Here is a 21676-nt window from a genome sequence, read left to right on the forward strand (position 1 = left end):
GTTGGACCCCCCAATCGACAAGTTTCGACGCGGCATGTTGCCATCGAAGTCCTGGCAGATGAGCGAGGATCTCGCTTGTCGTGGTGCACGCGTATGAGCTTCGTCGATGCTGAGTCGCAAATGTTCATAAGGACCGAAGCCCAATCCGGCGGGGTTATTGACGGTTGGCGAACAAGAGACGCTTGACAAGGTTGGTCGCCATGTGAACCGTCCGTTGACCGTGACGCCGGCGGGGGTCTTGTCCTCAGTTTGGAATCCGGCCGCGATCGTTCGGATCGCAAATTGCCCTCTTCCGGGAAGTATATAAGGCCCGGGCTCGGAAGTTCGCTTTCTCTTCATTCCCCCATCTCCCCTTCCTCGGTCCGCTCTTGGTCCCTTGTCGCTCGCGGCTGCTTGAACGTTCATTCACCCCACTTTCGCTTCACTCGACAGCGCTCGTTCCCCATCCTTTTGCAGCCGCCAACACTCTACACGACAACGACTATCATGCAGCGCTCCATCTTCCTCTCCCTTGTTCTTGCCGCCTTCGTGCGCGCACACGGTCAGATCGAGAGCGTCTCGGCCGGCTCGGAGAGCAAAGTTGCCCCCAACGTGCGTAGCATCGACTAGCCAGCGTTCGAGGGAACGCTGACTCCGCCCACAGATCTACTGGGACGGCGACAAGGCGAACACGGACACCCCCGTCCGCGTCATGTACAAGGCCTCCTCGCCTGCATACCTCCTGCCGAAGGACTTCAGTGACAACTCGTACGTGGCGCGCCGATCGCTATCAGTGCACCCGCTGACCCAACAATAGTAAGATGGCATGCGAGGGTTCTAGCGCCAGCCCGGCGCCCTCCTCGCTTGAGGTCGCTGCTGGCAACTCCCTCACTGTGCAGTGGTCCGGCTCCACGGGCGAGCTTACGAACCAGCCCGGCGTCGGCTCCGTTCCAGATGGCATGCAGGCTTGGGTGCACGCGTACGTACTCACCGTTCCCCTCGCATTGACCTTCGCCTGACAGTCTTCCACAGCATGGGCAGCATCCAGAACTACATCACCTCCTGCAACGGCAAGTGCGCGGACGCCGACGTCTCGAACAACGGCTGGACCAAGCTTTCCGGCGACGGCCTCGACCTCTCGCAGTCCATCTCCGACGACCTGCGCAACACGATGACGAACAAGCCGGAGAAGTACTACCCCGAGGGCGCCGGCCTGTGGGCGATGGCCAAGTTCGTCGCCGACGGGTCCAAGTGGGACGTGCAGATCCCCGCCGGCCTCAAGGCGGGCGAGTACATCGTGCGCCAGGAGCTCGCGGCGGTGCACAACCCGTGGAGCGCGAGCGATTCGTCGTCGGGCCCGCAGCTGTACGTCGGCTGCATCCAGGTCACCGTCACCGGCGACGGCACCACCGAGCTGCCCGAGGGCACGCAGGCGGGCGCGCTCTACGACCCCGAGGGCGACTTTGCGAAGTTCCAGGTGTACTCGGACGCGGACAGCTTCGTGCTCCCGGGTCCCGCGGTCTGGGATGGCGCTTCGTCTTCCTCGTCGTCGGGCTCCAGCGGTACTGCGTCTGCGTCTTCCGAGGCTTCCGCGACGTCCACTGAGGCGTCTGCTCCGGCATCCACCGACTCGTCGTCCACCGAAGCGGCGTCCTCGGCGGTCACCGATGCCCCGGCCTCTACTGCCGTCGCGGTCCCGGCCTCCTCCGCGAGCGCCTCGACGTCCGCGTCCGGCTCGTCCTCGACGGGCAAGTGCCGCCGCAACAAGCGCATGATGCCCAAGCGCCGCCACCTCGCGCGCGTCGCCCACGGCAGCTCCTTCTGAGTGGTCGCCGCTGCCTCCGCGCGCTCTGACCACGCACTCTTCCCCCTAACTTATCCCCTTCATCTTATGTCCTCATGACTGTATCCGTACCGTCGACACTGTGTGCCGACTCCTTTCCTTCTGCTCATGTTGTCTTACTTACTCTGGTACTCACTGGTTGTTGACGTGCGCTAGTCGCATGCTGGTGTCTCGTTCTGTATGGTTATGTCGTGCCCTTCTACCCGGTCGTAGATCTGCTGGGTCAATACACACTTGATGTGATGGCTATGATCTCAATATCCACTCCGTATGACGGTGCACAAAGTAGTGGGAAGGCATGGATTTAGCTGTGAGATTAGTGTCTCTGCAACGTGCTGTGTTCGCGCTGGGCGAGCAAGGTTCGCATAATCCGCTGTCCAGAATATCGTAGGGCACCCCTTTCCAACGACGATGAAGTGGCGTGCGGACCTTAGTGGTGGTTTATCGAATGACCACTGAATGCTGAGTATTGGATGTCCCAAGGATGTCTAACAAAAGTTCAACTAGCCATCACATGATATGCACGTGCAGGGCACTTAAGAGTTAAGCGGCCGTTCCAATTCCGGTTACATCCGGCCCTTGCCTCCTCACTTCGCAGCCACGACTGAACGTAGTACACGACCCCGGCTATCTGTGCGTCCCTGCGATTCTGGTCTCGACGCTATACATGTCCTGCCGCATGCGACTTGTGATGGCTCAAATGCACAGTCATGGGGAATGTCACTAGTCGAGGCTGCCCATCATTGCTCTCTCGAATGAGTGACATAGTATAGTTGGATCTATCGACTTTGACTTGCGACTGCACTTTAAGACTCCCTCATGATGGCTTCTCATTGGTCATTGCGCGCCTGTCGAAGGTTCAAGATGCGACAGTCGCATTCATACTGCCGCCGGCCGCTCCTGAACCTCTGACTACATATTACCCGCGTCTTGCTTGCCCGCGTCCCGAGCCGAAAACGAAGATGGCGATCGCACTCGCTCTATCTTTTCCTCCAGACCTACTCGATGCCTCTGGGACTGGCGAAAGTGTCTGGGAATGCACTATCCCCAACGCGGCTTGCCCTAGTGAATCCTGCTCCGACCTTGCCTTGTTGATCACGGCTGTGCGTATCACGCACTTCCTGTCCACCGGGATTGAGGACGCGGTCATCGGTGCGTGCCATAGCAGCTTCTCTTGGTGATGTGTGTTGATCAGTACACCAGGCGTCGCTCGGGACAATGCGTCTATCCAGGCCATAACGCTTCGTGTTTGGAACGGCACGCCCGCAGTGCAGATCGTGAAAGCTGCCGATCAAGCGTTAACAAATGACCGTCCTACCGCGGAAATGGCAAAACCAGATACCGTAGTGCTCGCAATGGACCGTGGGGGATCCAAGGGATGCAGGTCCGAGTTGTTATCCTCGCTATTTCCTCGCACTGACATGTTTTTTCCAGTCAACAGATGCATCCTTTAGTCATCTTCTGTAGCGAAGGAAGTCTGCTGTTCGCTGGTGATCCACGTCTATACTCTCCGCAAAACGTGCGCTGCATTGGCGGGAACGTACAGGATGTTGTCGAAATCATATGCGGCGCCCCAAACACGATGGTGTCTGATATCAGCTTTCCTGGCGCCATTTCCCGACTCTCTGTTGCTGGGGTGCGTCTCGATGTGCCACGGCCACCGACCTATGAGGCGCAGTCGCTACGAGAGGTCTTCATTGCGACAGCGACGGCCTTCCCGCACAACATCGCGTTGACCGATGACGATGTCGAGTTTACTTACACGCAGCTCGACGCGCTGACCGATATGCTCGCCGACGAGATAGCTCTGGCGCTCGTGGACCTCCCAAACACGGACTACATCTCGACCTGCATCCCGTCATCGCCGCTCGCCATCATTGTCATCTATGCGATTATCAAGTATGGAGCTGCGTATGTCCCGCTCGACGTGCGCCTGCCGGAAGCCAGACTTCGCACCATCATTGTAAACTCTGGTGCCAACCTCCTCATCACGGGCGCAGAATCCCCCTCTGTATCCGACCTCCCCATTGCGAAATTGGACGTCACAGACTTCCTGCGCCAGCACGTACCACGCGTAGAAGCGTGGAAGGGCAGCTCGCGAGCTGTCTGGCGCAGTCAGCCGAGCGAGATCGCATACGTGCTTCACACGAGCGGGACCACCGGCGTGCCCAAGGGTGTCTGCATCAAGACATCCGCAGTGCTTGCGCTACTCTACGAGCGCGGTGTTTGCCTGATTACCCCAGATATGCGCATCGGCCAGATCGGCAACATCGCTTGGGACGGCAGCATCCTCGATGTCTGTTGCACGCTCACCGTGGGCGCGACGCTCGTCTCCTTCTCTTCGTACGATGTCCTGGACCCCATCCGCCTCGCAGATCTGCTTCGCGCCCGGCGCGTCACCGCCTTGTCCATCGCGGTCGCCCTCTTCCGCCAGTTCCTCTCGGTCGCGCCACATATGTTCACACCCATGCGATTCGTCATCGTCGGCGGCGAGGCGTTGGATTTCTCGCAGTGCCAACGCTTCAAGGAGATCAACCCTACGGGCGAACTGGTCAACGGGTACGGCCCAACCGAGGCATGCTACACTGCGTGAGTTGAAGCATTCTCATCGCTGGTTTCTTCGCTCATCTCGGAGCAGCGTCGCCCACCGCGTCGATCGTATGCTTGAGTATGGCCTCGTGCCCATCGGACGGCCCTTGAGCTATACCAATTGTGTGGTCCTTGACGGCAATGGTCGCCTGGTGCCCCCAGGTATCCCGGGCGAACTGTTTATCGGCGGGCGCGGGGTCGCGGCAGGGTATCTCAATCGCCCGGAGGAGACCTCGGCCGCTTTCGTGCGCATGGTCATCCCAGGTCTTGATCAGCCGCCTGCGACATTCTATCGCACGGTGAGTGCGATGCTCATACGTGCCTCTTCATCCAGCGTTTTCTGATGCACGGCCTCAGGGTGACCTAGTTCGCTGGCTTCCGAGCGGCGACATGCAGTTCGAGCGTCGGTCTCAGAGTGGCCAGATCAAGATCCGCGGTCAACGCCTCGAGCTCGCGGAAGTGGAATCCGCCATTGTGGGCACTCGGCTCGTCAAGAATGCCGCAGTGGTATACGTGAAGCCCACGGATGGCCGATCACCCTACTTGGCCGCATTCATCGTTCCGGTAGAGCCTGATTGTGTCGAGACACCCCATTCCTTCACGCGACGCTTCAAGGAGACTGTCCCTGTGTATATGGTCCCTCAGGCGGTATACCTCGAGGCGTCGCTGCCGCTCAACAACAATTGGAAGCTGGACAGGCGTAGGCTAGACGCAATGGCGCTCGAGCGCGACGTGATCACCCCCAACGGCGACGTGCATTACTCCGCGGCAGGGGAACCGAGCGCGCGAAACGACGCAGAGGGGGAAATTGCGTCCATCATGAGCGACATCCTGAGCGGGAAGGCTGTCGGCCCCGAGGATGACTTCTTTGACGTCGGCGGTCACTCCCTTCTGGCGATGCAGCTCAAATGGCGTCTCGATAAATCATTCGGAGCTCTCGTCACTATGCAGGATATTTTTCAGGGCGCCTCCGCGCGTCGGCTTGCTACCCTCGTCCGCCAAGGATCGCCAAACGACGGATTTTTGGTCTCTAACGGGGACACGTTTTGTTCGCTACCCCACGCAGAACGTCAACGCTACGTTGCGTCTTCGGGCACTCGGTGGCAGTACTCTGCCAGTCGTGCCCCGGCTCCAGGGGAGGTCGTCAGCCATTGTGCGTTCTGGTCTCGCCTCATTGGAGAGCTTAGCGAGGATTTGCTGGAGCAAGCGCTGCAGGCGATGGCTCGTCGGCAGGATATCCTACGCACAGTGTTCGAGGAGGTGGACGGCGACGTGTGTGCGCGCGTCACGGACTGCATGCCCACACTGGAGATAGTGGATTCACCGCCGATGAAGAACGATCAGGACCTTGAGGACTACCTTCGCCTTCATGCGAGTCGACCCTTTGATATCGCTGCGAAGGCTCCATTTCGACCTGTCCTCTTCCGCCTGAGCCCACAGGCCTTCATTCTCCTCTTGTCCTTCGACCACATCATTACCGACGGCTATTCGGAGGACATCATCGTCAGGGAACTATGCGAGTACTATGGCGCACTCTGCGAGGGTCGCGCCGCCGACCTGCCCGACCTGCCTGTCACATGCGCCGACATCGCCCACTGGGAGCGCAGCGACTCTTTTGCGACCCTCATCGCGCCGCAGCTCGACTACTGGGCCGCCCATCTCCAGAACGCCACGGCCGCCTCATTCACGCCTGACTTGCCCGGCGCGGACACCTCGACCTACCTGACCGCCGGCGACTTCGTATCTATCTCGCTCTCCGAGTCTCTCGTCGCCCGGCTCGACGCCGCGTGCGCCCTATCGCGCGTCACGCTCTCGATGGCGCTCCTCGCCGCGCTCCGCGTCGTGCACTTCCGCCGCACAGGCGCGCGCGATGCCGTGCTGGGCGGCGCGACCGCGAACAGGCAGCGCCCCGAGGTCGCGCACCTCCAGGGCTTCTTCGTCACCGCGCTCCTCTACCGCATCCGCGTCGAGGCCGGCCAGCGCTTCCGCGACGTCCTCGAGCAGGTGCGCACGCTTGTGGCGGAGGGAGTCTCCAACATGGACGCGCATATGGCCACCATCGCGGAGGCGCTCTGGGAGCGTGGTGCTTTACCGGCAGGTAGTTTGCCGCTTCGGGTCGCTTTGGGATATGTGGTGCACGAGCAGGCGTCGGTCCAGGTCGGCGGCCTGCGCATGGAGCGGATGGAGGTCAACATGCACGCGGTGCAGCTGGACATGGAGATTTACTTCGGGCGAGTCGCAGGCACGGATAAGATGACAGGGGAGATCAACTATCGGCGGAACCTGTACAGTAAGGACTATATACAAGGCCTTGCTCGTGAGCTGGAGGGCGTACTGGAAAGATTTGCGGAGGCTTCTGACTTTGCTGTCCAGTAGATAGCTTGTTTCTGTAAACTTACGACGTGAACATCCAAAGAGATATAACTTAGCAGTGACCTGGTTCAGTATTTCGGGACGATTTCGCTGGTACGATCATAAGGAAGCTGTCGTTCGAGATGATCATGTTCTCCATTGGATGCCTACCGAGTTCCAGGTGAGGCGCCCACGTGTATGCCATCGTCCATTGTCAAGTACAAGGCATGGAACGAACGCCATTGCCGCCGCCGCCGCCACCCGGGCCGGCAGCCGGCGACCATGCAAGTGCGCGTCTGACATGTGAATCTCGCCTCCGCTTCCCCAGCCGGACCCCGCACAAGCTCGAACAAATCAGGTTCGAGCAGTTGGCTAATAAGCTCACCAGCTCTTCCTTCTGACCTCCATCTCCCCCGTCCCTCTTTGCTCACTCACAATGGCATCCTCGAAGCAGATCTCCCGCGAGGAACTCGCGAAGCATAATAAGGAGGGCGACCTGGTATGTCCCTTCCCCACAGACGAGTGCCTGGGTCTGACCGTCCCTCCCCTCCCCCAGTGGGTCGCAATCGACTCCAAGGTCTATGACCTCTCTCGCTTTGCTGCGATGCACCCTGGCGGTCTGTCCGTACTAACAGACGAGGACGTCGGTGCGTACACAGCCCATCCAAGCGAGACCCCGGCTAACGAGAGGCTACAGCCGGCAAAGATGCGACGGAAGCCTTCTACAGCCTCCACCGACAGGAGGTCCTCCAGCGCCCGCAATATGCGCGTCTCCAGATTGGTGTCCTAGAGGGGCAGACCGCGAAGATCGCGTTCCGCGAGCCAGGTGCCGTCAGCAAGGTTCCCTACGCCGAGCCAACATGGCTGTCCTCCGGCTATCACACCCCGTACTACAAGGACTACCACCGGACCTTCCAGACTGCCTTCCGCAAGTTCATCGAAGAAGTTGTTCTTCCCGACGCACAGAAGCATGAGGAGGACGGAAAGCGTCCCTCCCAACATGTCTTTGACGAGATGGCGCGGCTGAACCTCATTGCTCTTCGCATGGGGCCCGGAAAGCATCTGGAGGGGAAGGAGATCATGGATGGACTGGTGAAGCCCGAGGAGGTCAGTCTCGTCATTATACGAGAAACTGTGATCACTGACTTTAGTTCAAGTTTGATCACTTCCACGAACTGATTATGGGTATGTGATAAACGGCCGACCTCGATGCTTATTGCTCACGTTGTTCCACAATAGCCCAAGAGTCCGCTCGCATACATGCTCGTGGCTACTACGACGGGCTGGGCGGCGGGGTACGTGTATTTTGTTCTGATCAGCCGACACTGATGCTGACCTTCGCATCGCAGACTTACATCGGCCTCCCTCCGGTCGTGAACTTTGGCAAGCCTCACGTTCGGGAGAAGGTCGTGAACGAGATCATCACGGGAAAGAAGTTCATCTGTCTCGCGATCACTGAGGCCTTCGCGGGCTCAGACGTCGCTGGTTTGCGGGGCCGCGCCAAGAAGGTCGAGGGTGGTTGGCGTGTTACTGGAACGAAGGTCTGTCGTGGTTGAGATCGTATCCTTGCTCGAAGCTTACGCTCTCCGCGACAGAAATGGATCACCAACGCGACGTTTAGCGATTACTTCACCACTGGCTGCCGTACCGACCAGGGCGGGCTTGTCGTGTTGCTCATCGAGCGTGGCGAAGGTGTCGAGACGAAGCCCATCAAGACGTCGTACTCGACTGCTGCGGGTACGGGGTACATCACCTTTGACAACGTCTTCGTGCCGGACGACTACATTCTCGGCGAGGAGAACAAGGGTCTGCAGGTCATTCTGTCGAACTTCAACCATGAGCGGTGAGTGCGAAGCTGTTGTGTCATCGTCCGGTCGCTCATTGGTCACAAAGATGGGGCATGACGGGCGGCAGCATCGGCGCGCAGCGCGCCATCGTCGAGGAGTGCCTCAAGTGCGTCGGCTCATTTTCCCCACCACAAACTCTCTGACGCTGGCCCGCCCAGGTGGACCACGCAGCGCAAGGTCTTCGGCAAGCCGCTCATCTCGCAGCCCGTCGTGCGCGCGAAGATCGCGGCGATGATCGCGCGCGTCGAGAGCGCGCAGAACTGGCTCGAGAACATCACGTACCAGATGAACAACATGAGCTACCGCGAGCAGGCGGACAAGCTCGCGGGCCAGATCGCGTTCTGCAAGATGTACGCGACGCGGACGGCGCAGGAGACCGCGACGGACGCGGTGCAGATCTTCGGCGGGCGCGGGATCACGAAGAGCGGGATGGGCAAGTTTATTGAGCATGTGAGTGGTGTGTTGGGTGGTGGTGGTTGTATGGTTTGGTGGCTGACGAGGGCGTTGATAGTATCACCGGACGGTGCCGTTCGATGCTATATTGGGAGGCGCGGAGGATGTGCTGGGCGACCTCGGTGTACGGCAGGCGTTGAGGAAGATGCCGAAGGATGCAAGGTTGTAGTGTTCGGATTGGTGCTGGGTAAAGCATGCTTGCAAGGACAGTGTAATAGTATTGGTCAGATAAAATCTTATCTCCCTCGTCATGCAAAAGGACGCGACTACGAGCGATCAAGGGGTCGCGGCCGGTATATGTTCATAATTCACAGGGTTCATTGAGCCCGTAAACTGCTTGAAAAAGGTCAACACATCCCGCGCAGTATTGTGCGCCCTTCCGACGGGTGATTTCCTAAAAGTCGCGCGCTTCCCAGCCAGTCACTGCAGTCAAAAAAGATGCGGATGCTGATTGTGACCCGCGTGTGGCTGCATCTCCCTCGGCGGCGCGAATAGCCCTGCGGACATGGCCTCCTCACAACCTCCACAGATCTTGCCGAGCAGTGGGCTTGATCCGGTCTTGACAATGACGCTGTCGGGTATTGCCGACGCCTTCTTTGCTCCCACCATCACATCTTTGAGGACGTTGCCCAGCTGTTCGCAGAAACTCACACCCCGTCTGGACCGAGCCTGCACCTTGTGAGAGCTACCACGTACTCGTCATGATCCAAGTCATCAAATGCCAGAGCAAGCCCTGCATCAACGGGTATCCGGTATCAAAGCTCGAGTGCCCGACGTGCCACAAGTTAGTCCCTTTTCGCCCTTTATGCTATGCCTACTCAACAATTTTGAAAGGTTAGGAATCCCGGGATCCTTCTTCTGCGGTCAAGAGTGCTTCAAAGCCAATTGTGAGTGGTCCTTCTTCAAATTTAGTACCACTTCAAGTTGCTAATGCCTTGCGACTGGCAGGGGTGAGTGCCCATTTCTGTACTCGTTCTCGATCTGGGCCAGCACCTAACCAACATGTATCCTCTTCAGAAATCGCACAAAGTTATTCATGCGCTGGCGAGAGCACCTCTACCTACCTTCAATGAGGGCGAAGGTTCGCACGCTCTCTTGTACGTCAACAGGCAATTGACGGCGTTTCAGAGGGAACCTTCAATCCTTGGCCCGCCTTCGGATACTCAGGGACCTTGAGGGCCGTGTACCCGCTATCTCCCAGACGTGCTGTACCGGACCACATCGGCAAGCCAGATTATGCAAAAGACGGTCAGTGAATTCATCAATGCATTCAGTTCTCTCTGCGATCGCAACTACCGAGCCTTGTCTCGATGCTTACACGCCGCCATCTAGGTATCCCAAGGTCAGAGATCAAGGAGCCATACAACTCTATCCGCATCCTCAACAAGGAAGAGCAAGAGAAGATGCGACTTGTTTGCAAGGTCAATAGCTTGAACATACATTCGTCCGTGATATCCTGACTGCACTTCACCCAGATGGGACGCGAGATGCTTGATCTTGCCGGCTCGCATGTTAAGCCCGGCGTCACGACCGATGAGATCGATGAGATCGTACACAACGCTCTCATCGAGCGCAATGCGTACCCTTCCCCCATGAATTACCGCAACTACCCGAAGTCGATCTGCACGTAAGTGTTCCGCGGTTTGACGTATGGCTGCCTCTTGACGCAGTCGTCCATTTAGGTCGATTAACGAGGTTATCTGTCACGGCATCCCGGACAAACGCAAGCTGCGCGACGGCGATATTCTCAACATCGGTAAGTGTATACCAGACGATGTCGCGCTGCTAGTTAATCCCGGGTCGCAGACATATCGGTTTACTACGACGGTATGAGAAGTTGGTTTGACGTTAAGCCTCCAACCTTGACGCTCCCAAGGATTCCATTCCGATCTCAATGCGACATTCCCTGTGGGCGAGATTGACGAGGAGTCGAAGAAGCTCATACGCACGACGCGCAAATGCCTCGACGAAGCCATCAAGGTCTGCAAGCCGGGCGCGCTCTTCCGCGATATAGGCAAGGTCATGTTCGTCTCGCTCTTTGTCGACCCCGTTGTGCGTCGCATGACGCCCACTTTAGTGAACCGATCGCAACCGCGAACGGATACTCCGTCGTGCGCACCATCGTCGCACACGGCGTCCACGAGCTCTTCCACGGGAACCCCAACATCCCGCACTACGCGAAGAACAAGACGCCCGGAACGATGAAGCCAGGCATGGTGAGTTCCTCCCTTTCCCCGAAGCACATGAAGCTCATGACCGCAGACTTTCACCATTGAGCCTGTGCGTATGCCATCTCACGCAGCAGCAATCAGTAGGCTGACTGTCTCAGATGGTCAATATGGGTGTTTATGGCAACGAGGTGTACTGGCCGGACGACTGGACCGTCACCACGGCCGATGGAAAGAGGAGCGCTCAGTTCGAGGAAACGCTGCTGTAAGCTGGTCAATTTCTCCATGGAAAAAGCCTTCTTACTCGTGCTTTAGCATCACGGAAACGGGCGTCGAGGTGCTGACCGCAGGAGCGCCTTTGAACATATGAGCACTCAGACTCATCGCCGACGGAAGTAAAGCCTGAGGAGAGCGTGGCACTGGTAGAAAACGGCGTAGCTTGAATGTACACTCTTGTTTAGCAATTGTTCAATCCCCCAGAGCTTGTGAATACGAGTGCCCGTCGAGTTTTGCTCTAGAAGCTTGCCAGCCAGACCGTCGCGAGCTCGGCGGAGGCAGGGTAAGCCGCGCGCTTGATCCGTCCGTTCGAGGCGTACGGCAACTGCCGGTGCTCCTTGGTCCCGACCATTTCTTGCCTTTGCGTCGATTCCCAGCCAAGCCCACTCCTCCACTAAGCCCACCCTCGACTCCAGCTTCAAATCGCACTGAAGACATGATCCAAGTCATCAAGTGCACGAGCAAGCCCTGTATCAACGGGTACCCGGCCTCCAAGCTGGAGTGCCCGACCTGCCACAAGTTAGCGCTCCTCGCTGCCGTCGACACTTTTTTCTGACTTGGAGTTGAGACTAGGAATACCTGGGTCTTTCTTCTGTGGCCAGGAGTGCTTCAAGGCGAATTGTGAGTGCGGTTTCGCGGGCGCCTTGATCTGAACTCCCGCTGAACTATCATCACAATCGCAGGGGTGAGCATACTTCTCATCGTTGACAATGTGCATCCGGCTAACGCGTATTTCCCTGAACTCAGAAGTCGCACAAGGTCATCCACACCATCGCCAAGGCGCCGCTGCCGTCTTTCAATGAGGGTGAAGGTGAGCAAAATTTGACCCAAGCTCGCGTGAGGGGCTAACAGCATTACAGAAGGGAGCTTCGATCCTTGGCCTGACTTTAGGTATACCGGAACATTAAGGGCAGTGTATCCGCTGTCGCCCAAACGCGCTGTGCCAAAGCACATCAACAAGCCGGACTATGCGAAGGATGGTAAGTAAAACTCAATTTTCGACGCGCCTTTCGTGCGTTAACAATAGGCGTAGGTGTCCCGAAGTCAGAGGCACTGGAGCCGTATAACTCTATTCGCATCCTGAACAAGAAGCAGCAGGAGAGGATGCGCGTTGTCTGCAAGGTATCTGCCCTATTGGATTCCCTCGTCGTGATATCGTGTACTAACTGGCCATTGCCTAGATGGGGCGCGAGATCCTTGATCTGGCCGGATCGCACGTCAAGCCCGGCGTCACGACGGACGAGATTGACGAGATCGTGCACAACGCGATCATCGAGCGTAATGCGTACCCATCGCCGATGAATTATCGCGAGTACCCGAAGTCGATCTGCACGTATGTCGTTTCTTTGTTGAGTAGCGACTATTGCACCGAATTGAGATTTCCAGGTCCATCAACGAAGTCATCTGTCACGGCATCCCAGACAAGCGCAAGCTGCGGGAGGGCGACATCCTCAACATCGGTAAGTCCCTTACACCTAGGATTCGACTTGCTAATGACACATTCCTCAGATGTTTCGGTGTACTACGATGGTAGAAGCACATAAAGAGCTCTCCGCGATAGCGACTGACACCCGGTAGGGTACCACGCCGACCTGAATGCTACCTACCCGGTCGGCAAAATCGACGACGAATCCAAGATGCTCATTCGCACGACGCGGAAATGTCTCGACGAGGCAATCAAGGTTTGCAAGCCGGGTGCCCTCTTCCGCGACATCGGCAAAGCAATGTACGTTCCGAGTTGCTCTCGAGCTCTTGTGTTTAGCCTGATCACCTTGCAGCGAGCCCGTCGCGCACGCGAACGGCTGCTCCGTCGTGCATACGTTTGTCGGACACGGTGTCCATGACCTGTTTCACGGCAACCCCAACATCCCGCACTACGCGAAGAACCGCGCGGTCGGAACGATGAAACCAGGCATGGTCAGTCGGCCCACTTGTCGTGTCCATTCTCGAGATTCTGACCCGGCCTTTGCAGACCTTTACTATCGAGCCCGTGCGTGTCGATTTCATGCGCCACAGATGATGGTGAACTGACGTTCTGCAGATGATCAACCTAGGTGTGTACGGAAAGGAAGTATGCTGGCCCGATGCCTGGACCATGGCCACGGCCGACGGAAAGAGAAGTGCTCAGTTCGAAGAGACGCTGCTGTGAGTCGACTGTGTCTGACTCTCTGTTGATGCTGAGTCGATGCCCAGGATTACGGAGACTGGCGTGGAAGTTCTGACTGCTGGAGCGCCTTTGGATATCTGAGAGTCTTTCAGGATCCGTATCGTGCTCATAGACCATACGTACGCTGTCCATAAGACCAATAAAGGATCTCAGCGGCCATCCAGAACGCCGCTAGCCACTTGCACAGAGCATAGAGGTCGTCCAGGTCTGGACGGGGCGTCGGCCCGTTGATAGGGGCCTGTGGACGCGTGAGGCGCCGGCGCGCATACATAATAGTCATCAACAAGCCTCGTTCCTCTCTCGCACCACCATGTTCAACTCATTTTTCTCGTACGTTGCAGCGTGTTGTACGCGTCCCCTGCTGAGATGAGAGCAGGACGACCGCCCCCGATGCGCAGAACTTCCACCCAGTGACCGACCACATCAAGGACGGGCAAATCTACGGCGAGCTCACCTCCAATGACCTCGAATGGACATGCGGCGGCTCGTTTGCGACGGAGACGCAAACGTGGTACACCTTTGGCAATGACGGGACCTTCTTGATGTGCCAGATCATACACTCTTCCGTCGGGTGCGTGTGCATTTTGCCCTCAAAACTCGCGATGGCTAACAACCTTTTGTGTGCAGGCTCTGGTACCCGCAGATCCAGTTCACGTGCAAAGTCTTCAACCCTGTACGCAACATCAAGATCTGGAAGTCCGTCAATATCAGCAACTTTGTCACCCCGCCGCCTGGGCAAGACAAGCGCTCCTCGCGATCGGACCAGTTCTCCGTCACGCACAAGGCCGCCGAAGGCGAGTTCCCGGAGAAGTACATCATCAACGCGAACCTGGGCACCGACCTGCAGATCGCCCTCGAGATCCGCCGTCCTGCGACCGTGCCCGGCTTCAAGGTTGGCAACGGTCCCAAGGGTGGCTTCTCGTACTTTGGTGCGGATGAGGCGAACCCGGAGGGGTACGTCGTGCATCGCTTCTGGCCGCGCACCAGCGTCACCGGTCACCTCATCATGAACGGCGCGGCGGAGCCCATGGAGGGCCCGGGCATGTTCGTGCACGCGATTCAGGGTATGCGTCCGAATCTCGTCGCCGCACGCTGGAACTTCGCGCACTTCCAGAGCGACGAGGCCGGCGGCGTCTCTGGCATCCAGATGGAGTTCACCACGACGGACGCGTACGGAAAGAAGGGCCCCGGCTCGGGCTTTGTCTCGGTCAACGTTGGCTCGCTCGTCGTTGGCAACAAGCTTGTGGCGGTCACCGCAGAGACGAAGTGGCCGGGCGAGGAAGTTCCGGCAGAGGCGCCGGTCATCTCGCGCGCGACGCACACCAAGACGGAGCAGGACGAGGATACGGGGTACAAGGGTCCGACGGAAATCGCTTTCGAGTGGAAGGGCCCGTCCATCGTCCCCGACGCGAAAGGCGACTACGCAGCCAAGGTTACGTGCGACCTGGGCCCTGTCGCTACGCCGCACGGCCTCGTGGACAAGGTGGATGTCCTCGCCGAGATCCCCTATGCGGTGAAGATGGTGGTGAACTATGTCGCCGGCACGAAGCCGTATATCTACCAGGTGCGTCGCTTCCTCCCTTGACAAACTCGCACCCATTCTAACACGCCCTCCAGTGGATGAATCCGGCGACCATGACCCTTCACGAGCCTGGCAAGGAGGAGCCGACCGAGATTAACGGTACCCTCTACAACGAAGCGACCTTCATCTCATAGTTCATGACCGCGACGCTTTGTATTCCTCCTACTGGATCTCCCCGACCGGATACCGGGACAAGTGTATAGTAGACCCATGCCACCTACATCGTATCGTACCATCACTTCTTAAATTCAGCTGTCCTCTCCCCGGACTATACTGAACTCGTTCGCGTCGACCATATGCATTGACATGGCGACCACTGTGCATTCTCGGAGGTAGGCATACAAGATACATTCATCCAGGTAACTTATCCGTAGTGTACATTGAGAGCACTCTCAAAACGCTGTCCAATTACTGCTCAAGAAGCTTTGCGACCTCGGCGTCAATCGTCTCGGGCGTGGTGGTGGATGCCCAGCGGTGGACGACGTTGCCGTTCTTGTCGACGAGGAACTTCTCGAAGTTCCACTAGGATGCAAACGTTGGCAAAGGCGTTGTCAGAGAGGCAAGGGAACGCACCTTGATGCGCGTGAGGCCAAGGATGCCCGCCTTCTGGTTCTTCAGCCACTTGTAGACCTCGTTCGTGTGGTCGCCGTTCACATCCGACTTCTTCATGAGGGGGAAGGTCACGCCGTGGTTGCGCTCGCAGAACGTCGCGATGTTCGCGTCGTCCTCCGGCTCCTGGTGCCCGAACTGGAGGGGCGATTAGATGGAGGGGGTATGCATCGGTGATACGCACCTGATTGCAGGGGAACCCGAGGATCACGAAGCCCTTGTCCTTGTACTTGTCGTACAGCGCCTGCAAGCCCTTATACTGCGGCGTGAATCCGCTGAAGGCGAGCTATCAGCCGACCGTCGCCCCGCAGGGAACGCACGAACGCACCACTTCGACGCGACGTTCACGATCAGCACGACCTTGCCCTTCAGCTCGGCGAAGTCGAACTCCTTCCCGTTGCCGAGCTCGGCCTTGAGGGAGTAGAAGCCATAGTTCTCGGACATGGTGTGCGTTTGGCGGGATTGGGGGCGGGGGGCGGAGGCAGCAACGAAGGGGACCCGCGCGGCAGGCCTGGCGATCGTATATAAGGCCGCGGCGCGCCTACGACTCACGCCACATGCGCCCTTACTCAGCGCGATGCCCCCGCATCGGTATCGGGGCATGCACTGCACTGCAGCTGATGCAGACGTCCGGGATATGGACAGCCGGGTTGCGCATACGAGGGGCATTTTCACGAGGATGGACGACGTGAGGAGGACGAGACGCGTGCGGCGTGCTGAGCTATGCTACTCAGACGAGGCGTGCCGTAAATTCGGCAATCCCTGCTACTCCATTTCGACGACCTTGGGCTGGGAACTGGTCATTAGGAATATGCTGTATATCGTCATGAACTACGTTGCGAGACCTCTACTACATGTCGTCGTCAACAGTCTACTTCGCCGTGAACTCGTAGTTCAGATAATGGCCGTCTCCCAGATCCTGGTGGTAATACCCGCCGACCTTCCCATCCTTCGCGCACTGGTCGATGAGCGCCTTCGTGAACTTCGCAGCGCTGGCCGGATCCGAGCACTGCGGAGACGTGCCGTCCTGCATGCAGAGCACGAAAGTGCACCCCAGGTTGTTCGAGACGACCGTCCGGCAGCCGGAGCCGTATGGCTGCGCGCAGTCGGGGTCTGCACCCTGCGCAAAGCCGTCCGAAATGGTCTGGCAGCCGGTCACGGGCGGGCTGGCGTCGGACGTCTCGCAATGGACGTAGTCGTCCGCGAGGACGACGATGGCAGCGAAGGCGGTGGCGAGAAGAAGCTTAGCGGCGAACATGGCTGAGAAGTACCGTTAGCTATACTAGAACAATTGGGGAGGGGTGAGGGGGTCGAAAGAGCCTACTAGATGCAATGGGGGAGCTTAGTGATCGACGGACAAGCAAAGCAATTGGCCGTGAGCTGGGATGAGGTCAGATGAAGTCGCTGGGTCCATTGGATGAGGGACACTCACCAAAATCACCAAAAGTAGAGGGAGTACTGGGACGATGAAGTTTCGCCTTCGATGCACTGACCTTTATACCTCACCCAGCTCTGAAGTCGGCCGGAGAGTCAAGACCGACTCCTAAACACGATGAGGCAAACAACTGCGTGTCCCGCTAGGGATGCAGGACGCGCTTCAAGAATTTTTGGAGCAGGCTCGCCGACATCGGAGTGGAGTGGGAGAGGGCGCGGAGACTGGCGTCGGGCATCGTTTGCTATAGCGGTCACCCGAGCCGCTTGAAACGAGGGATGAATTGAATTTGACGCCTGTTGATGAAGGAACGCTGCCTGGGTTGTAGGAATTGCTGATATAGACGATTGAGCTCCACCAAAGGGGAGCTCGCAAGGCGGGTATCAGCTCGAGGGTCGGATTGTCGGTCGTCGGAGGGAACTTCAGCTTGAGGCCCTGCAGATAGAGAGCGCCCCGAAACAAAAGGCATCGCTGGCTTAGTCCTTTCGAGGCCAAAAAGAACTTCAATGTTGCGTAAATCACGGGAAATCGACAGAGTGAACGGGCCAAAGCCTGCTGGAACGAGAAGAGCGCGATCTTGATGTTGTTGGGCAACAGAGACAAACATGCATTGGCTCGGCAAATCCCGCGATCACCTTCGTATTCCTCGCGTATATCCAATAGTCAGTGTTACAACAGCCAGTATTACCCAGAAGATCCCTTGAGCCCTTGTCAAACCAGTCGCGCAAGCCGCGAGCCCTCAAGCCATCGCCTGCATAACAGCCGTGTACGCCGGCTTCGGGTTGTAGTTGTTGTCGAAAAGCAGCGGCGAAGTGCCCGAGCGCCACGAGTTCTGCGATGCGGTCAGTTCAGGTCCTAGGCCCTCATCCCATTCAGCAAACACGCACCGCGTCGCTGACACCCCATACGGTGATAGAAACGCAGTTCGTGGTGGCGAGGCAGGCCTTTACGACGTTAGAGTAGTCGGATGCGGACGCGCCTGGTGGCGAGTGAGTAAGAGCAGATGAAAGCAAAGTAAGAATCGATCCCACCAGCAATATCGAGCTCCGTGATGGCGACTTCGAGGCCAGTGGACGCGAGCGCTGTGAGCGCAGCCTGCGCACCGCCGCTACCGCCAGACTGCGTCGTGCCAGGTGAGCCACCTAATAGTACATAGTACACGAAAGACGTACCGAAAGATGCATTTGAGTGCCGACGCCGTCGATGAGCTGGCTGTTGGCGTTGACGCGCTTTACAAGGCTGACCATGCCTGCAGCACCCATGGATTCAGTAACGAGCCCTGCCCCACTCGTAAGAACGAGACGCACCCTGAACCTTGGCGTTGTTCGAGTCCAGGTTGTAGTCGTTGATATAGAGCCTAAGAACGGATGTCAATGTCAACATCCATCGGCGACTGCAGGCTATCTCACTTCGCATCCGGATCCGCAGAGCGCGCGGCCGTGAAGGCGATCGTGACGAATTGCTGTTGCGTAGTTTGTCAATCTCAACCTCACAGACAAGGACGTACTGTCCACACACCTCGCCGAGCACGCGGGAGAAGACGCTGTCACGGAGCGAGCCGTCCTCGTTGAAGATCTCGTTGCAGACGTCCCACTATTACAGGTGTTCAGTTTGACTCTGATCATGGGCACTCGATTGTATGCCGCGTACAGCTGAAGACAGTACATCAGCTTGCTTTACGAGGCCAGCAAGAAACAGATATCACCCACCGTACACCTTGCCAGCGTAGCGCCCAGCGACGTTCTTGATATGGTTCTGGATCACAGAGGTCTGGATGAAGGTCAGTCGCGCCTTCTGCTTCTTCGAACCTCAGTCCAGCGTACGAGAGTCGACGAAGACCCAATGGACGAGACCCATCCGGGAAGTTGCGAGTGCCACACTAAACGCTGTTAGAGAGGCTTCGAAACCCTGGTCAATCGAAGTCGCGCGCACCGAGAGTGTGCGCCCTAATCTTCTTCCCGTTCGTCGTCGCCCAGTTCACCAACGTGTCCGCGCCACCGAAGTTGAACTGGTTCTGGCTCGCTATATGATGGGCAAGGGCGCGTCAGCGATGCTCATCTCCTGAGGGTCAGCCCCGATCACGCACGCTCCGTCGCATCCCACTTCATCGAGTTCTCGGGCGTGACGCCGCCGAAGTCGGACTGCAGGATCGCCGCGTTCTTCGCGATGTTGAGCGTGTTGCTGTCCGCGCAGGAACCCTGCAGAAGACGGTGATCAGCGTTCTCGAATGAGTTTGCGCAGGGATTGTAGGGGAAGATGTAGTGGCAGGGTGAGACGTGGGGACGAGGGACGGTAACGACGTGATGCGTACGAAGAAAAGCTTGCCACTGTGGCCGGTGAATGCCGCGTTCAATCCGGAAGCAGCGGGCGCTGGATTAGCAGGGCTCGTCGAAGTCGGGGTCGCCGGCGTGGTCACGGGCGTGGTCACGACGGTGCCGGGCTGGCATCTGAAGTGGCGAGTATGGTTAGGAAGGGAAGGGTGGAGGGATGTGAAAGTAGACTTACTGCGAGTAGTAGTCGTTGATCTTGACGCAGGTCGAGCCGGAGTCGCCTGTCGGGGTCGGTCAGTCTTCCCGAGATATTCTGAAAAAGCAGAGTACGCACAAGTGGTCTTAGGAAATGCAGAGTATCAACTGTCAAGCCCGATGAATCATACGCGAGGCATGGGAACTGACCTCCCCGCTCCATCCTTGGCCACCACCTAGTAAAGCCGGTCAACACCTATGAAGTTCACGGAGAAATCCAATCCAGAACTTACATTGACCCCACGTCGCCACAGCGAGCACCTGACTGACGACCAAGGAGAGAGAAATGAGCTGAAGCAGGTTGAACATGACAAGTGCGCTTGCTGCAGGGAAGTACGACGCGGTTCACGCCCCTCACCGCAAGCATTTATACCTCCCGTCAACCAGGCACTCCAACATTACCTTGTAGAAGGCCAGTTTATGGGACCTAGCCAAAAGTACCCCACGAGAACGGGACCGAGTCGAAGAAATAGCATGCACAGGCACGCCCGAGGCTCGAGGCAGCCGGTCCGTTGCCAAAGTCGAAGAGTGCACCGCGCGACGGGGCAACTTCGCTCGCGTGTCCCTTTCAAGGCGAGAATCTCGGCGGGAAGCCGGATGGTGAATAAGTGAATGGCGGTGGTGGATAGGTCAATAGTGGCTGGCGGACAATACTAGCGGCCCGCTCATCCAGGTTCAGGATGTAGCGGACCGCCTACCTTCGAGCAAGATATAGCGCTCTATTTCAGAAAAAAGAGTAACAGACGCGGACTCCCAGTTGAGTATATGTGCAGTTAGCCGACAAAGTTCCGAGAAAGTATGCGGTTGAATGTCCAAGAGGCGGTCACTCGAGGCACAACGTGGCCGGATCGACGGGGTGCGTGATCTCGAGGTCGAAGGAAGTCTATCCAAAGTCCATGTGGGCTCAATGGATGTCTTGCGAGCCATGGACGTCTATTCTGCCGCCCGCGTGACGCTGGGGTTAACTGAAGTATGTGGGTGATCCGGGAAGAGCAGAGCTTCTGAGGGAGCGGAGAAGGAGGTTGCGGAGCTCCGTGCTACATGCACGCTGGTTGAGCGGCTGCAAGGGAGATGGATACTCAAGTCGTCAAGGTCGAATTTGAGGCGTGGGAAGTTGACATGGCTCAGGCAGAGGACAAGCAAGCCGGCGTTTGCCGAACTCATCTTGTTTTCCTTCTGCATTCTCCCCTTTTGGAGTCTTCGAAGGATATCTTGTTGCTTGTGGCTCATTAAGAATTCCGTAAAACCAATCAACTTCTATCATCTGCGTAGCTGTCCTTGAGACCGGTCTCCTTAAGTCTTGATATCAATCGAGCCCTTCCAATTCGACTGTGCGCGTCAATGACCTCCCGCTCTTGAAGCTCTTGACAACCCCTACGCCATGCCATCGTCAGTGACCGGTAGAGGGCAATCATTCAGCCCATTCTTGACCGCAAGGGTAAGCCGACATGCTTCATAACCGAACTGACTGCTCATTCCCCCGCATAGAACCCCCTTGAGCAGACGTGCTGCCCCTTTAGGCTGCCGCCGCGCTTCCAGCTTGCTTTGCAAGTTTTCGTTGGAGCAGTTGCGCAGGAGCAACGCTGCTCTGCGCCATATCGCGGGTGGATCCCGAACAGATGTAGCTTCTCGCTTATCGCAGGCCCGGCGTGACCTTGCGGCTGCTTTAATTCGCTTGCATCCCAGCCGAGCGCAAAGCCTCCGACCCGTGCGCCTTGCCGGAGTTCATGGTAATGTGCAATGCGGCCCTGACCCTCATAGAAGACATCGCCAACAGATGAAGGGAAGACGAAGCCCGATCTCTGTGCTGTACTCCCGCGCTCCGCAGGTTACACAGGATATCTGTGCAAGTTC

General features: G+C 57.6%; 9 protein-coding genes across 9 annotated transcripts; 6 read left to right on the forward strand and 3 right to left on the reverse strand.

Moving 5' to 3' along the window:
• The first annotated feature begins 346 nt into the window (after window positions 1-346).
• SCHCODRAFT_01124934 (glycoside hydrolase family 61 protein) lies at window positions 347-2077 on the forward strand. The gene is made up of 4 exons (XM_003032331.2): window positions 347-591; window positions 644-747; window positions 797-958; window positions 1012-2077. Exons 1-4 carry the CDS (start codon window positions 487-489, stop codon window positions 1802-1804), a joined length of 1164 nt encoding a protein of 387 aa, XP_003032377.1. The 5' UTR covers window positions 347-486; the 3' UTR covers window positions 1805-2077.
• Window positions 2078-2421: 344 nt separating this feature from the next.
• SCHCODRAFT_02577781 (acetyl-CoA synthetase-like protein) lies at window positions 2422-6847 on the forward strand. Its single transcript, XM_003032330.3, has 5 exons — window positions 2422-2974; window positions 3026-3206; window positions 3257-4411; window positions 4461-4710; window positions 4769-6847. The coding sequence occupies exons 1-5, from the start codon at window positions 2785-2787 to the stop codon at window positions 6785-6787; spliced, it is 3795 nt and encodes a 1264-aa protein (XP_003032376.1). The 5' UTR covers window positions 2422-2784; the 3' UTR covers window positions 6788-6847.
• Window positions 6848-7085: 238 nt separating this feature from the next.
• On the forward strand, window positions 7086-9377 carry SCHCODRAFT_02625041 (acyl-CoA dehydrogenase NM domain-like protein). The gene is made up of 10 exons (XM_003032329.2): window positions 7086-7262; window positions 7320-7410; window positions 7461-7870; window positions 7921-7948; window positions 8003-8058; window positions 8113-8304; window positions 8359-8606; window positions 8657-8716; window positions 8769-9060; window positions 9122-9377. The coding sequence occupies exons 1-10, from the start codon at window positions 7200-7202 to the stop codon at window positions 9230-9232; spliced, it is 1551 nt and encodes a 516-aa protein (XP_003032375.1). The 5' UTR covers window positions 7086-7199; the 3' UTR covers window positions 9233-9377.
• Window positions 9378-9645: 268 nt separating this feature from the next.
• SCHCODRAFT_02625044 (methionine aminopeptidase) lies at window positions 9646-11739 on the forward strand. Its single transcript, XM_050345276.1, has 12 exons — window positions 9646-9847; window positions 9898-9950; window positions 10094-10144; window positions 10192-10311; window positions 10396-10484; window positions 10539-10690; window positions 10746-10819; window positions 10870-10890; window positions 10940-11087; window positions 11141-11279; window positions 11393-11496; window positions 11547-11739. Exons 1-12 carry the CDS (start codon window positions 9765-9767, stop codon window positions 11599-11601), a joined length of 1089 nt encoding a protein of 362 aa, XP_050199905.1. The 5' UTR covers window positions 9646-9764; the 3' UTR covers window positions 11602-11739.
• A 114-nt stretch (window positions 11740-11853) lies between these two features.
• SCHCODRAFT_02625049 (methionine aminopeptidase) lies at window positions 11854-13855 on the forward strand. The gene is made up of 13 exons (XM_003032328.2): window positions 11854-12026; window positions 12076-12129; window positions 12254-12318; window positions 12368-12487; window positions 12541-12629; window positions 12689-12840; window positions 12894-12967; window positions 13017-13037; window positions 13086-13233; window positions 13286-13424; window positions 13480-13497; window positions 13549-13652; window positions 13701-13855. The coding sequence occupies exons 1-13, from the start codon at window positions 11944-11946 to the stop codon at window positions 13753-13755; spliced, it is 1122 nt and encodes a 373-aa protein (XP_003032374.1). The 5' UTR covers window positions 11854-11943; the 3' UTR covers window positions 13756-13855.
• Window positions 13856-13967: 112 nt separating this feature from the next.
• Window positions 13968-15420, forward strand: SCHCODRAFT_02688482 (oxidative stress survival, Svf1-like protein). Its single transcript, XM_003032327.2, has 4 exons — window positions 13968-14004; window positions 14051-14245; window positions 14302-15238; window positions 15292-15420. The coding sequence occupies exons 1-4, from the start codon at window positions 13985-13987 to the stop codon at window positions 15388-15390; spliced, it is 1251 nt and encodes a 416-aa protein (XP_003032373.1). The 5' UTR covers window positions 13968-13984; the 3' UTR covers window positions 15391-15420.
• Window positions 15421-15664: 244 nt separating this feature from the next.
• SCHCODRAFT_02502303 (glutathione peroxidase) lies at window positions 15665-16309 on the reverse strand (the record flags this gene model as incomplete). Its single annotated transcript, XM_003031889.1, has 4 exons — window positions 15665-15778; window positions 15830-16003; window positions 16050-16140; window positions 16194-16309. The coding sequence occupies 4 exons, from the start codon at window positions 16307-16309 to the stop codon at window positions 15665-15667; spliced, it is 495 nt and encodes a 164-aa protein (XP_003031935.1).
• Window positions 16310-16736: 427 nt separating this feature from the next.
• Window positions 16737-17123, reverse strand: SCHCODRAFT_02667568 (uncharacterized protein; the record flags this gene model as incomplete). Its single annotated transcript, XM_003031888.2, has 1 exon — window positions 16737-17123. One exon carries the CDS (start codon window positions 17121-17123, stop codon window positions 16737-16739), a length of 387 nt encoding a protein of 128 aa, XP_003031934.1.
• Window positions 17124-17787: 664 nt separating this feature from the next.
• On the reverse strand, window positions 17788-20466 carry SCHCODRAFT_02625061 (glycoside hydrolase family 10 and carbohydrate-binding module family 1 protein). Its single transcript, XM_050345277.1, is given in 17 exon segments — window positions 17788-18129; window positions 18185-18276; window positions 18329-18416; window positions 18470-18546; window positions 18605-18654; window positions 18707-18759; window positions 18816-18890; window positions 18994-18995; window positions 19007-19067; window positions 19121-19176; window positions 19230-19319; window positions 19384-19495; window positions 19609-19744; window positions 19803-19848; window positions 19902-19908; window positions 19973-19998; window positions 20056-20466. The coding sequence occupies 17 exon segments, from the start codon at window positions 20129-20131 to the stop codon at window positions 18037-18039; spliced, it is 1140 nt and encodes a 379-aa protein (XP_050199906.1). The 5' UTR covers window positions 20132-20466; the 3' UTR covers window positions 17788-18036.
• Between the last annotated feature and the right edge of the window lie 1210 nt (window positions 20467-21676).

This window comes from Schizophyllum commune (assembly GCF_000143185.2).
Source record: "Schizophyllum commune H4-8 unplaced genomic scaffold SCHCOscaffold_6, whole genome shotgun sequence".
NCBI classification, from domain to species: Eukaryota; Fungi; Basidiomycota; class Agaricomycetes; order Agaricales; family Schizophyllaceae; genus Schizophyllum; species Schizophyllum commune.